Source organism: Protobothrops mucrosquamatus, unplaced genomic scaffold (genome assembly GCF_001527695.2).
Source record: "Protobothrops mucrosquamatus isolate PMUCROS unplaced genomic scaffold, P.Mucros_1.0 scaffold_109, whole genome shotgun sequence".
Classification (NCBI taxonomy): domain Eukaryota; kingdom Metazoa; phylum Chordata; class Lepidosauria; order Squamata; family Viperidae; genus Protobothrops; species Protobothrops mucrosquamatus.
The window spans coordinates 571,573-587,215 of record NW_015386185.1 but is presented as its reverse complement, the minus strand read 5'-3'; the positions used below and the strand labels follow the sequence as shown (position 1 = coordinate 587,215).

General features: G+C 36.5%; 1 protein-coding gene across 1 annotated transcript; it reads left to right on the top strand.

The window, feature by feature from the left end:
- Positions 1 to 207: 207 nt before the first annotated feature.
- Positions 208 to 14,301, top strand: ATP6V1G3 (ATPase H+ transporting V1 subunit G3). The gene is made up of 3 exons (XM_015816130.1): positions 208 to 405; positions 9,748 to 9,848; positions 13,144 to 14,301. The coding sequence occupies exons 1-3, from the start codon at positions 324 to 326 to the stop codon at positions 13,315 to 13,317; spliced, it is 357 nt and encodes a 118-aa protein (XP_015671616.1). The 5' UTR covers positions 208 to 323; the 3' UTR covers positions 13,318 to 14,301.
- The last annotated feature ends 1,342 nt before the right edge of the window (positions 14,302 to 15,643 follow it).

The window sequence follows — 15,643 nt, the reverse complement described above, 5'->3', positions numbered from 1 at the left end:
TCTAAACCTTGCATAAATATCACTGTCAAACAGAGCTGGCAAAGATTTTATGTTGATGGTTGCATATAAGCCATGTTGAAGATGGCAGCTATGGTGGTGGGGGGGGAAAAACTCCCTCAAACCAGTTGATCCACTTCTTTGCACCTGCTTTTTGTTTTCTTCCATAGTTTTAATCTGGCTTAATCCTGAAAGGGACAGAGCAAAGTTTATGGTTTGATTATTGACACAACAGAAGAAGCGTTGAATAAATATGGTGTCACGCCATAAAGCCTTCTTCCTCCTTTGTAGTTACCATAGGCATTTTCTGAACTCAAGAAGGCAAAATGACTAGCCAGTCTCAGGGAATACAGCAACTTCTCCAGGCAGAAAAACGGGCCAAAGATAAGCTTGAAGAAGCCAAAAAAAGTAAGTAGCACCCTATGATGGAACTCTATTGAATCTCCAGAAAATGTTTGTCATATATAACTACAGATAAAACACAAGGAAGTGTTATAATACATTTAAAGATTATTGTAATTTGGTTTTTTCCCCATTGCATTAATTTTTAAAATTAACTCCAATGTCTTTTTCCCAACATTTTAATAATGGGGTGTCTAATAATGGGGTGAATTAATGTGAATCAACAATCATCCTTCTACATTCTTTTCTGATCCTCTAATGAAAATTGTGACTTCCATTTTGGGGTCTAGAATAAGGAGAGTGAAATAACATATGTGGCATGTTTGTGTTTGTGTGTGCGCGAATGGAATCCATCTTTCCCAACTCTGCCATTATAATCTTCTATGCTTTAATGTTAGTTGCCTCTCAGAACTAAAGGAACTGTTGCCCTCTGTCCATTGGTTCACTACATTTCCTATCAACCTCAGCCAAGAAGGCCAGTGGTTAGTAGCACTAGTTCTTGTAGATCCTCTATGTAAGGTAGACTTGTTTGAATTGCCAATATTATTTATCACTTTTTAATCCATCTACTAACATTTTGTTAATCTAATTATACATTTTAGGCTTTGTTGAAAGTTACATACTACAAAAAAAAAACCCACATGTAATTTTATTCTACAGCAGCTTCTATAAAGTATTATTTATCCTTACACAAGATTTTATGTCTTGTTTCCTTAGATCTCTTTCTCCTTATTATATTGGGGCCCGTCAGCAACTCTGCATTTGCTACCAGGACTTTTTAAAATATTTTTATTAATGAAATTGATTTCATTTCCATGAAATTGGGTTTTGCTATTATTTCTTTCAGAGTCTTTCATTCACTTCCTTAAGCTTCTACAAAAAGGTCTTTGAGGGATTCCATCTTTATGAAAACCTTGATAATCTGCCCTGCCTTTATTTTATGATCTAATGGGCTGTTGGAGATAAAATGACCTTTAAGACAGACAGTTTCATGTAGTGGGGAAGTTGGTGGTCAAGCAACCAGAACACTCAATTCTAGTTCTTTCTCAGCATGAAAACCAGTTGAGTGACTTTGGGCCACTTACTCTTTCTCAGCCCAGTCCACTTCACAGATTTTTTTGTGGGAAAATAGGTAGCAGAAGTATTATGTTCACCACCCTGAGTTGTATAAAATAGAGATGAAATATAAATGTAGTGAGAAAGGAAATCATCTTTTGGATTATACATTTCTCTGATTTTACGAGGGGAAAAAATTCCAAAGAAAAATCTATAAATAGTGGACTCAGCAATGTGGACTTTGAATTAAAGGATACTTTTCAAGCTATGTTTCATGACAATGTGTTCAAAATTTGGGTTTGCTAGTCTCAGTTCTGTAGAGGTTTTGTATTGCAATGGTGACACTGTGTGCCTTGTGGAGGTGCACCGATGATGTGATGTTTTTTCTCAGGAATTCACTTTGGAGTGCATTCTCCAACCGAAGCCTTTTCTGTCTACTACAGATCCAGAAAAGGTCCCAGGAGAAACATAACGTGATATGACAGATTTGCTTTATTCTTTGAATTTGGGGGACTGTATTGCTTGGTAGAATATCTTCAGAATTCAGTAACGCACTCTACTAAAGCTTTACGCTGCCTTCATATTTCATAGAATCATAGGGCTGAAGGGATCTTGGTGGTCTTCTAGTTCAACCCCCTGCCTAAGGCAGGAGTTCTTATATTATTTATTAGGAATCTTTTTAAAAATCACCAATAAATACAAAATCTGGCCAGAATGGACTTTTCATTCATTCCCAATAACATTCCCAATAACAGCTGATATCGATCTTCTGTTGGTTACTCTGGAGTTACCAGCCCATTATTATATGACTTCATAATGTGTGACCTTGCAGGTGCTACTGAAATCCTGATTCCCACCATGCTCAAGTTGACCATGTTGGCAGGGACTATCAGGAGTTGTAGTTCAGCAATATCTAGAGAACCGTCCATTGTTCTCCCATGTCTTTGGAAGGGAAAAAGAGCTTTCCAAAAACAATAAAATGAATGAAAATAAATGTTCACAGGCGACGCCCATAATAAGGATGTACTAACCTTAATTACAAAGCATCTGAGTTCAAGCAACCAACAGCAAGTATCAGTTCTCCCATGAATAGCTTCCCATGCTTCCATTAAAGTCCAGTGAAAATATCTTCCTATGAAGCCTTTACATGGCTTACACAGGAACATAAACAGCATTAATGAACACCATACAAAATAAGAAAGCTCGGAACCAGGATAAACTAATTACTATCAACCTTAATTATGGTCAAAGACCAGCATAACAAGGGTGGGGTATAAGGAATTTAAAAGCATTAAAAATACAAAAATTAAATTACATAAAAACCTTAAAATATTTTTTAAAACCCTTTACATCTCTAAAAAGAGGAACAAAAATGATAAATGAACATTAAAAATGGCAAACTAAACCTATCTAATATAAATAATGCAATGAATCTAATACAACACATGATATAATAACAGACTAGGTGAACATTAAAACAAATACGAACAAATTCTCATGAGCTCTGAGAAAAGAGAAACAACAATGTTTCCTAACATTTTTTTTAGGAAACAAGATAGCAGTTTTAGACTCTACACCAAGCTGCAGTGATATTATTCCCCGTTCTTTTTTCCAGCAAGAGTAGCTGAATTGGCTTTAGATTAGCACTTGGCAGGCCTGTGCCAATTGTTTTGTCAATGAAATTGGTTTTGTTTCCATGAAATGAGGTTATGCTATTATTCTTCTAACAATAGCAATAGCCCTTAGACTTATATACCGTTTCATAATGCTTTACAGCCCCCTCTAAGTGGTTTACAGAGTCAGCCTATTGCCCCCAACAATCTGGGTCCTCATTTTACTGATCTCGGAAGAATGGAAGGCTGAGTCAACCTTGAGCTGGTCAGGATCAAACTCCTTCTATCTCTTACAGCTCTTTTATCTCCTACATTCTTGCATTCATTTCCTTAAGCTTCTATAAAGATGCATTTAAGAATTTCATCATGTTATAGGGCTCCCTGCTTGAGCAGGAGGTTGGACTAGAAGACCTCCCTTTGAACTCTATTATTGTTTTGTCTTTGTGAAACTCGGAAAATCTGACCTATCTTTATAGGTTGTTGGGCATATAATTATCTTTAAGACAGACAGTTTGGTATACTGGTTAAGGCACCAGACTAGAAACTGGGAGACCCTAATTTTTAGGCCCACCTTAGGCACAAAGCCAGCTAGGTGACCTTGAGCCAGTCACTATCTTGCCAAAAAAAATGCAGGGACTTGTCCTGGCAGTTGCCAGGAGTCAAAACTGACTCATAGGCACACACATGCAAACCTGTGCCATAAGCCAAAACTACTTTTTTCTGCATTTCAGGAAATACCAGTTCCAAGGCACCCTGCACTAGTTTAAAGAGATACACCCTGCTTGCTCTTCCACCATCAGCAAGATTTAATTGCAATGTGAAACAGGTTTGACCTTCCTGAAGTGGAAAATTGAAAACATGACTCTCATGTTCATAAGAATAGGATCATTTCTTGTTGGCTCTGAAGAAGAAGAGGGAAACCTCTCACCCACCCACCCACCCACCCAAAGAAAGGTTTTCAAAAGTATATGTAGAAAGCTTTCACAGCCTACTGAAAATCACCTTTGCGTGCATTGGTTTTTCCAGTTTAAGGTGATACATCTCTCTCTCTCTCTCTCTCTCTCTCTCTCACACACACACACACACACACACACACACACACACACACACAAAACTGGTTTATTTTTTGAGTAAGCAAGTTTACAAATTATTTCTAGAAAAGAAAACATTAGAAATTCATCTCTCAACTAAGCCTTGATAGAAAATATATATCGAAAAGTATGAAGTATCTGATTATTGTTTTCTACACTATGCCTTCAAAATACAGGACAAGGATCACTTGCAACTTGGCTTATCCTGCTGGCATATTTCAGTTCAGAACATGAGTATGTTTTTTAAATGTGTTTAAACTTGTGTAAGTCCATGAATGAAAGCATTCTGGATCCCAATCCTTGTAATCAACTATATGTGTAAATGACCAAATCACACAACCCAAATGCTTTGGGAATAAACATTACTGGGATCCAAACCAGCCATTAGTTTTTCATTCACCTTGAGTGAGCAACAGGTTTTGCTCTAGCTTCAGGTGCACTTGGTTATTACACAACCTGATATTGAATATCTACAATATTGATAGTAATTGAAAAATATCCATTATACGGAAATAGCTGGCTGATTTACTCAGTTTCCAAAGAATAGAATAGAATAGAATAGAATAGAATAGAATAGAATAGAATAGAATAGAATAGAATAGAATTCTTTATTGGCCAAATGTGATTGGACACACACTAGGAATTTGTCTCCAATGCATAAGCTCTCTGTGTACATACAAGCAACAAGTAATAATTATAATCATAAAATACAATCATGAAATGAAGTGAGAGACCACATATCATTGGAGGTCAGATGGCTCTGCTCCAAGTGAGAAGTTGATGTGGAGAAGTTAATAAATTTACTGTTTTGGTCATGAATCAAAATGTCCCTATGATCCAATCTCAGACAGATTAAACTCAAATGAAGATGATTTTAGAACAGATATATATTTATTCAGTTAGAAACAATACTTGCTATTGGTAGATTCCATCTGGACAAAGCAATCTGTTGATCTCCATTAGGTAAATTCATTAACTTCTCCACATCAACTTCTCATGTGGAGCAGAGCCATCTGACCTCCGATGGCCCATGCTTATCTCAGACAAAGACATTCCAAAACTGGCTTGTGTCCAGGAAATCCTATGATGCCCTTTAGAAACTCCTCCCACTAACCTACTAACATGATACAGCTGACTAGCTAAAACTACATTACCCATAAGCCATCTCTTAGGGAGACAGCACTTAACCCAATAAATGCCAGATATCCTAACATACAGATACATGTTCTAGTCAGGTTTACCATGGTCCAGAACAGTCATTCTTATATAGATATTCTGTAGTAATGAAACCAAGTGTTACTGGAAATCCATCAAAAATTGAAGCTGAAGCACAGAAAATAATATAGTGGCCAACAAATTATGCCAAAGTGGATTTCCAAAATGAATTGGATAGTTCTTCTCAAAAGCAACCTTCTGTGCAAATTTCAACCCAGTTTTCAGAATAACAGGTTGGGAAAGGCTAATCTAAGGAATTAGGAGAAAAATAAAAGATCCTGACATATCTCATCAGAAATATTTGATGTATCCCTACTCGAATCCCATATGATTCTTCATTGCTCTATCTCAATATTGGTAGATATCACCTTGGAAGGATATACAGCTTCTTCAGTTTTCAAAAGTAGCAGGTGGATGGATGGATGGATGGATGGATGGATGGATGGATGGATGGATGGATGGATGGATATTTCAGGATCCACAGGTAACCCTGAAGCTCAGAACATAAACTTCTGCATTTCATAGAAGCAAGATCCACATAGGATTCTTTTTATCTGCGTGGTATAGTAGATGTTACAACTATAATTTCTATTCAAGGATTAAACACTGCCATTCCCTTTTTCAAGACATTTTTATATCCATGGCTGAAAGTCCAAAAATGTTCATATTGGATGTGATATTGAAATTAAATAGACATATTTGGATTCACCCTATAATTCTCAGCTGGCAAAGCAATAACTCCTGAAATCTTCAGAATAGTTACTTAACATGTTGCATCCCAATCATCTTAAATTTTAATCACAATAAATAAGGCACTTTTTAAGGGAGGGAAAATAAGCCTATATTGCAAAATAGTTTGCCTAATCCAAGACCTCAACATAATACCTAGATCTGGGCAAGTGAAATTAATCAATGGACAGAGGATTGTTTGTACCTTTGAAGACAAAATGATATTCAAAGTGATTGCTTAATGGAGTTCACTTCAGGCCTTTGGCTTCATCACTCACTTAGTCATCAGTTAAGCAACATTAGCACAACTGACATAAGGTCTGAAAAAGTTTTCAGTTCGTTTAGTGTTTGACCACTTCTTAAATCTACTAATTCAGAATGTTGGTTCTCATTGACAAAGAATGCACTGCCAAATTGATCAGTTCTATTCAAAGTTGTCTCAAAACACAGATCCAGGATTTCTGACCTCAGCTGTGCCATGCCCAGTTTCCAGTGTGTAACATAACTCAGTCCAACATGGCATGGCAACTTAAAGAATATATATGAGGGTTAATAATGGCTTCCAAGCTGAGATGAAAGGCTATGCTAATAGCTTTTCCAATCTGCAGGTATTGTAACATTACAACGGAGTCATGAGGCCTTTCTCCACAGTTTTTTTTTAAAGTGCTTTCAGCATGCTTCTTCAAAACAAAGATAAATTAAATCATAGTTTTTGATGACATATATATTGTTAATTGTGGTTAACACAAAAACATATCCTGTTCACAGGAAGGGAATAGAAGAAAAGGCATGTGAGCTTTATTAATGTGTAGTCATATTATTAAACCATAACAGACCATTTGATTTTAGTAAATAATTTCTATGATGTACATTTGGCTTCCATGTGATTTTGTTTCCAAGGTTCTTTTTTATTTCTTTTCAGGGAAGCTGTAATTCTACAAACAAATTTCTAACATAATGCTTATTCCCAAGAATGTTTTAGAGACTACATAAACTCAGAGGCTGAAAATAATAATGAGTGATTAGAGCCTACTGCTTTGCTTATCTTTGCTTATCTTTGATAAAAATTGGATATTATTCTAGACTGGCAAGGACCCCTTCACTAGTTTGCCTCCTGATAAACTGGCATTTTTTTCACAGGACATACTTTCTATGGCAGACATTTTATGAATAAGGGCAGCCATTTTATAAGAAAGCCCACAAATTGTTTTAAAAATTCTAAATTTGCCCACCAAACCAAAAGTCACCTAAGCATTATTTTTAAGACAACGAAAATAAACATTTGGTGTTCTGAAGAATGCTTTAGTTTTCACTATTCCACAATGTTTCAGTACTTTATTGCAATTTCTTGAAAAAGTAAACTATGCTGATTTCGTATTCTGTTTTATCTTCAGTTTCAATGCCATGGGTAGTTTTACTTCTGTTAGCTGCAATAGGAAGCCATGCAACATTTTCAGTATGCCAAAAACCAAGTCTTTGTCTCCAACTGTTTTGTTTCTCCTTACTTTTTGTAGTACTGTGGTATGACAGCTCTTCCTTCACTTTTCTATAAACTTGCTTTTGATGACATTGCTTCTGATTGACAGGACACCAGACACAGCACTGTATTGCCTTTTTTATGGAGACAGGACCCCTTCAGCAGTGGAACGTCTAATCTAAATTCTGGCAGAAGAGATAAATGTGAATACAGGGCTAGATAGAATGCATCTAACTTCAGATATGGCTAATTCCCTCATTACTGCACTGAAACTTGGAACAACTTACCTCATGTGCTTTGTCACAAAATAGCTGTGTCTGATCAATTCCTTTACACACATCTGCATGTTGCCTGGAATGCAAAAACATGCTTGCATTATCACCTCTTCCATGGTATGTAACTATACAAGCTGTGTGGTCTGGGCTATTTGCAAAGCAAGTTGAAAACTTGAAACTATTGGGTGTCATTCCTAATGGTTTGTCTCTGCAGTTGTAAGTATAAAGCATACAGAATGCTGCCGATCAGTCTATAGTTCTAGCCATTCTAGATTTCTAAAGAGTGAGTACTCTGCAATTCTTCAGAAGCTGTGTTTTTCTTTAGGATGTGATTATTGGACGCAAGATGGCGTTTTATAAATTTTACATACATTAATAGGCAAAGCTCAAGAACTGGAAGAAATTATAACTTAAGTAGGGGGCAATCAACACTTTCAGAATGTTTCTTGTCATCCTTTTTTCTTATCTAAATTAGACGGAAATGGAATCTCAGTGTAAGAACATTAATTCTTCTCCTTCTGGCTGCTAGAACTTGTCCAGGTCTCTTTTAGTTGTTTCAATACTTTCCTAAATTCATGTCTTTACACTCTGCTTAAAATGGAATGTACAATGCCCTTTTGCATCTGAAAGAGGGCTGTCTCTTCTGTGTACTAAAGCTTCATATTTAAGAGAACATCATATGGAGCTAAAAACCTCATAGGATTCATTTTAACACTTCAACCGTAGGTAGAACGATTAATCCAAATAAATGCATAAATACCTAAATACCTGACTAAACTGGAATTTGCAAGACCAAGATATTAAGCATTATGTTAATACTTTAAAAAATCAGCTGGACATCACTGTTGTCATATTACCCTTATTATGAAATGAGTCACTAGACTTTGATGTTACCTTTACCTTCATGTCAACAATGTGTTAGTGCTCAGAATGTGCTTTAATATTCCCACTAGCAAACAATAGCGAAGGGGAGGCGGAAACTCAATAAATGTAAATTGTGCAATTTAGGGATCTGAGATGTAACATTGTATTGGTTTGGATTTATGCCAGAGTTTAACAAAATTCAATTGTTGTGAACTGAAAGGTTCCTGTCAGAAAATCAGTTAGGCAAACCTTGCAGAATCATGCCTTTTCTTGACAACAGCATCTACAATCTGTTCTCTGACTATTGCAAAAAACAAAAAGAACTTTGATTTAAAGTTCAGGTCATATAAGAAGTTGTCCAGGTTTCAATGAGCAATGCTCTGTGACAGTATCAATGTTCTTCAGTAAGGAAACCTGGAAGCATTTGATTGTTGATGTGAAAGTACGTAAAGACAATATTTCTGATCCTAAAGTCAATACATAGTAACACAAAAAAAATATAACAAAATAAATGTAAATGTTCTCCCCATAGTTAGCACATAGAGAACAGAGAATGAGGACAATTAAGAAAGTTGTGCTTGGTCTTAGATTTATCCATAACCTTTAAAAAATAGATTCATTATACATTCTTTTAAAAGTCCATTATTTGCATAAATTAGGCAAATAAGTAAGATTCCCTTTGATAGGATTGAAAAGAGAGAGAAAGAGAGAGAGATTCAAAATGCAAGATGCACACATGCTTATTAATTTCATGGCTGTACATATATACACATATGGATATATGCATTCTGATATGGAGACACTATACCTGATGAGATGTCAGGACTGTGTTCTGTCCTTCCTTGTAGAACACTATATGTGATATGCATATGAACATTTACGTGGATTTACTTTTATTCTTTTAATATATCCATTAACTTTTTATTGGCAATGAATTAAGAATAGGCTTGTAATGAAATGTGTGTGTTACCTTGGGGACCTGCAGTAAATAAAATAATCCAATTAAAATGGTATGGCTTCTTTTTCAGGAAAAGGAAAGAGACTGAAGCAGGCCAAGGAAGAAGCCATAGCAGAGATAGACCACTACAGGCTCCAGAGGGAAAAAGATTTCAGACGGAAGCATTCCAAAGTAAGTGAGAATGTCAAGGGAAGGTTAGATCATTGAAAACCTTTCTAGTTTGAAGTCCTCAAGACGTTTCTGACTAGTTACATGGGCTACGCTGGCTAGGGCTGATGGCAGATGGAAATCAAGTATCTGAAATCACAAACTGGGAAAAGCAGGAGCAGTACATATTAGGAATTGTTCATACATTTTGTGTAATCTGTCAGGCCCAAAGAGCCAAGAACAACGTGCTGAATTGCTTCAGAATATTGTTGTTTGCCTATAGACAGAAATCTTGCCAAACTAAAGCGCTTATTTGCATAACTACCAGATAGTCCCTGAGAACTGCTAGGGGGAGTTCTTACCAAAGATTCTAAGCTTCTTTATCTCTTTCTTACTGGGAAAGAGCCCCTCTATCCTGTAACTCTGGCCTACAATCCATCACAATTCAGATTTTGCAATCCTTCTGTGATTCTATTTCCACAACTTTAAATTATATGCATTGGCTGTTCATACAGCCAATGCATTATGAAATGTGAAATGTGTGAAATGCACACATTCCTTTATTGAGCAAGTAAAAAGCTTATCTACTATTCCTGATATAATAATAATAATAATAATAATAATAATAATAATAATAATAATAATAATAATAAAGTTGGAAGGGACCTTGGAGGTCATCTAGTCCAACCCCCTGCTCAGGCAGGAAACCCTATATCATTTCTGACAAATGACTGTCCAGTCTCTTCTTAAAAACTTCCAGTGTTGGGGCATTCACCACTTCTGGAGGCAGGTTGTTCCACTGGTTAATTGTTCTAACTGTCAGGAAGTTTCTCCTTAGTTCTAGGTTGCTTCTCTCCTTGATTAGTTTCCATCCGTTGCTTCTTGTCCTGCCTTCAGGCGCTTTGGAAAATAGCTTGACTCCCTCTTCTTTGTGGCAGCCTCTGAGATATTGAAATACTGCTATCATGTCCCCCCTCGTCCTTCTCTTCATTAAACTAGACATATCCAATTCCAGCAGTTTTTCCTTATTTGATGTAAATTTGATGTATTATTTGATGTAAATAATACAAAATATAGATTATGATTGTTGTTGTTGCTGTTACCAGAAACATTCCTTAAACCTCAGGAAAGAGGATAATATTAAAATTATTATCCCTATCCTCAGCCTGGCTCCCTGCTTGATTCAAAGAGGGTACAAGAAGGAGGAAAGATAAAACACTAGCAGATTTGCAAGATTCTGTTATTATAATCTATCTCAATAACATCTATTTCTAAACTTCTTGTGGAGACTGTTTCTTGATCTGGCCCATCTTACAGAGAGAAGGTGACCACCCTAGTCAGACACCTAAACTGACTGAGGCAACTGATTGATCTTTTAAAATTAGGTTGCCTATTTCTCAAAGGTCAGTGTGATCCCTGGCTGAGGATTAAGTTCATAAAAAGTCACTGTTTTTATGCACTAAAAAAAAATCAGTGAGTAGAAAATTTAATCTTATATCTGTTGTCATTCATATTAGTCGTTCTTGAAGGTCTCCTCTGAAAAAGTAAAGATTGATGAAAGGGTTTTGCCCACATATTTGGCAGCAATTCCCAAGTAGTGTATTTAGAATTCTGTAAGGTTAAAACATTTAAATTGGTGTGAAAAGGAAGCACAAAACTAGAAGAAAGGAGTCACAGTTTGGAATGTATGCATCTGTTTTTAACATCACCTTGCTAAATTGTTCAATTGATGTAGAAATATCATTTAATTAAATGGTAGGTCAATGTTGTTTCCACCACAATCTGTCAAATATTTAGTTAATTAAAAACAAATTATCACAAAACCCCAACCCTGTGCATACTGTTCAGGCAAATTCGTGCTTAGTATGGAATGCTGCAGGATACAATTACATACTTTTTCCAACTCTGCATCAATGATGGTTATAACAATGGGTAACAATATAATATTGCACACAGTTAAGTATATTCACTCAATAAACTGATCAAATGAAATATCAGGAAAACAATGAAATATCAGGAAAAAAGATAAATCAAATTATTTTTCCAACCCAAATTAACCATGTGAGGCCTGCGGAGACATTTCTCTTACTTTGTGTATCACTTTTAAAAACTGTTTATATATCTTGATTGATTAATGTTCCACCTCTCCTTCAGAAGTCAAAGTGGCATACTTGGCACTTATTATTATTTTTTGCTCACAATAACAAGTTGGTGAGGTAAACTGAGCTGAGTGTCTGAGGATAGACTTGAATCTGAGTATACCTGCCCTACCCAGCATCTAAATCACTATACCACACTGCCTCTCAGAGACCTAAAACTCAACCTAAGTGCTCTAGTAATTAAGGCATGGAAGTTGAGACCTAATACTCCTTCTCCCAAAGGTGCTTTTTCAAGATGCAACTGGACTTTGTTGTTTTGAAGACTTTTTGCTTCTCATCCAAGAAGCTTATTCAACTCTGACTGGATGGTAGGAAATGGAAGGATTTGTATTCCTTGCAGACAGCTGGTCATTTGCATTCTTTTAGAGATTGTTGAGGCCACTTGGAGGTTTATCTGTGCCTCAAGGTCACCTGAAAGGTGCAAATGGTGTGGCGCCTTCTTGGAACTGCTGAAACGGTTTTGTTTTGTTGCAGATGTTTCATTACCCAACTAGAGAATATAAGTGTTAGAAGAGTGTGGGGTTTGCTCTCTTTTTATATACTAGTGTAGTGGCCCTCAATCTTTTGGGTGCCAGGGAGTGGTTCTGTGGAGAGTGGCTTTTCCAGGGACTGGAAGGGTGTGGTTTCACATGCTAGCTGCCTCCTGTGCATGCGCAGAAGGGGTTTCACTCACTTGCATGGCCCAGTTCCCGGTAGGCCACAGATTGGTGCCAGTCTATGGCCTGGGGGTCGGGGACCCCTGTACTAGTGGCTTGCCCTATCAGTGTTGGTGGGAGTGTTGTTGTTGGTTCCTTGATTAGTAATTCTTTGAAACCAATTTATCTTGTGATACTAAGTTGGCAATTTAGCAACTGGTAATTTAGCATGGGGGTAGCAAAGTGCACTAGCTTTGTAGATAGTCTTGTATCAACTTTTCCATCTTCTATTTTTTTGTTTTTTATTTTCTTTGGCTGCTTCAGAGAGATAAATACATACAAACACACCCAACACAAACCTCTCTAGCCCATAATCCTAAATCCCCACAAGAGGCAAGATAGCAAGAGAGATAACTCCCTAAGAAAGGACTTTTTGAATAACAGCATCCTGCTGTTGAGTTCTCTTGAAACTTGTATAGACATTTCTGCTTACTTTACATATTATACCTTGTTTTGTCTTTGCAGATAATGGGCTCTCATGATAATCTATCAACAAAAATAGATGAAGAAACTGCAGCAAAGATCCAAGGCCTCACTAATAATTATCACAAGAACATGGAGAATGTGCTTGGTCATCTGTTAGGCAAAGTGTACGACATCAATCCCGATATCCATCCAAATTATACATACACAATTTAAATCCCCTATGGAAATGTTTTAAAAGAAGCAGTTCTTGCAGAATGAGACAGCCTAACGAAGATGGCAGATTGGGAACTATCATTTTACATTAGCTTATTACCAATTATATTTTTATGACCAGCCAGGACCGAACAGAATCCATTTGGATTTTCTGTTTCCAACAGCCAAATTATTACACATAATTTTACTACAGGTTTTTTTAAATTATTATTGCTTTCTTCATTCCAGCTGGATATATAATATAATCTCAAAGCTGAAACATATTCTTGAGCATAATATTTGTAATATGGCCAGCTTTTATAGGCAACTCTCTGGCAACATAGATTTCTACCCTCACCTTTTTTTTCTTTTTTTGTAGCAAAGATTGTATCACTTAAATATGGGCAAAAGCAGAAAAAAGAATTGCTTGACACCAGCAGCTTTTAAGTGGGTGTCTTTTTTTTCTTCTGGTGTTCTCTACTGCTTGGAGAGTATTTTGTCATATGGCTTGTTGTAGGAAATCTGTTTGTCTCAATATGTGGAGTTTTAAAATAACTAAGTATACAATAAATATTATATATTATTAGACTTAACATTAACCATGTGTCTCTAGGTTGGTACATATGGGGAAACTACAGTCACATTTATTGGATGCCTTTACATATCAGACGTACAGTAATTGCCCCAAGTTATGCTGGAATTAGAAGTTCTGTCTGTGAGTTGGCATTTGGCCAAAATAATCCTCTCTCTCATTCATTGTGTCAAAACCAGCAAAGATAGTTATGTGACACCTCTGAAATAAGTAAGAGTCCTATTCATGGGATAGATTAAAGGTTGACTCCAATTCACAAGAAGTGGGAAGCAGTTCCATCTCTAAGTCTAACTAATGGCATAACTGAAGAGTGGTTCTCCGTAGATTCTGCGTGGCTGTTGCTGAAGATCAGTTCCTCAGTGATGATACAGTCAGTGGAGGGATTCAAATATCTGAACAACCGGTTCTCTTATTGGATGCAGGCCTGGGCCTCCGAGGCCGAGAACGTACTTCCAGAAGTGGCATCCATGCACTTCCAGCAAGCCATTCTAGGCCTTGGAAGCCTCCTCCGAGGCCTAGAACGGACTTCTCGAAGCAGTGTTCATTCAGCCGGTTCTCCGAACTCAACAAAATTTAGCTACCAGTTCTGCCAAACCTGTGCGAACCGGCTGAATCCCACCACTGGATACAGTGCTATTTACAGATAGAAGGGTGCTTCAATCTTGCTTATATATTGAGATCTAGAGGAAATGCAAAGATTAATTCAATGGGGTGGCTGAGGAATTCTGGGAGTTGAAGTCCACAAGTCTTAAAGTTGCCAAGTTCGAAGACCCCTGATCTATAGGGCCGCTTAGTGGAAGAGAGAAGAGAAAATATTAATTCCATTAAGTTAATCTCTCTTAAGAGTTAAATTCTGCAAAGCACCTAGGGCCGTTCTCATATTTCTAATTAATAGCATTACAATTAATGTAATGGGATGAGTTCCATGGACAGTTGCTATGGAATTCTGTCTAAAGTCTTTTTGAAAAATAATTATCAAAATTGTTAAGATTTTAGTTACTTATAAACAAATGACACTTTCAGCAACATTTCCTGCCCTTGATTCTGTTCCAAGTTTTTCTAGCACTCACCATTCTACTTGCAGCATTTCCATGTTTGGCAAAATATAACTTTAAAAAAAAAAGGCAATTTGTCTATATCAGAAAGTTGAAAATCTGGATGTTACTTTTCTAATCTTCCATTTCTTCAGACGATTTCTATTCAGATTTCCCAAAATGCTTACATTATTGAAATAAGTGCACGTGACTTTTATTGAAATACATGTTATGTTTTGGTTTTTGTGTTTCCTTTCTCGAGATGCGGCAATGCTACTTTATGGTTCATATGTATCCTTCTCTCTAGGACCAAAAGCACATTAAAAATCGCAAGTAATTGTGTTACTGCCTTACTTAATTTTGTAAGAATCATTGACAGAGATAGCACTATTAATTTTAGAACATTAATTTTAGAATGGAATGATAAAGAGTCTGAAATTTATTTGCATTAGTAGACAAATCACAGCAGATGCAATAATATTATGAAAAAGGGAGAACTCATAGTTGAATCTGTGCTGTTGGAATAGAACAGTGAAAGGACAAGAATCAGACTGTCTGCCATTTTATTCTAGTCAAAGAAAGTTGAATGGTCTGCCTCAACCAATAGTTAGAATCTAGAATCAGGGACAGATATCCAGATTGAAAAAGGACAGGAAAAACATCCAAAAGGAGGGAAGGTTCATTTTATGACTTTTCTCTCTTTTTTTAAATTTGTTGATCA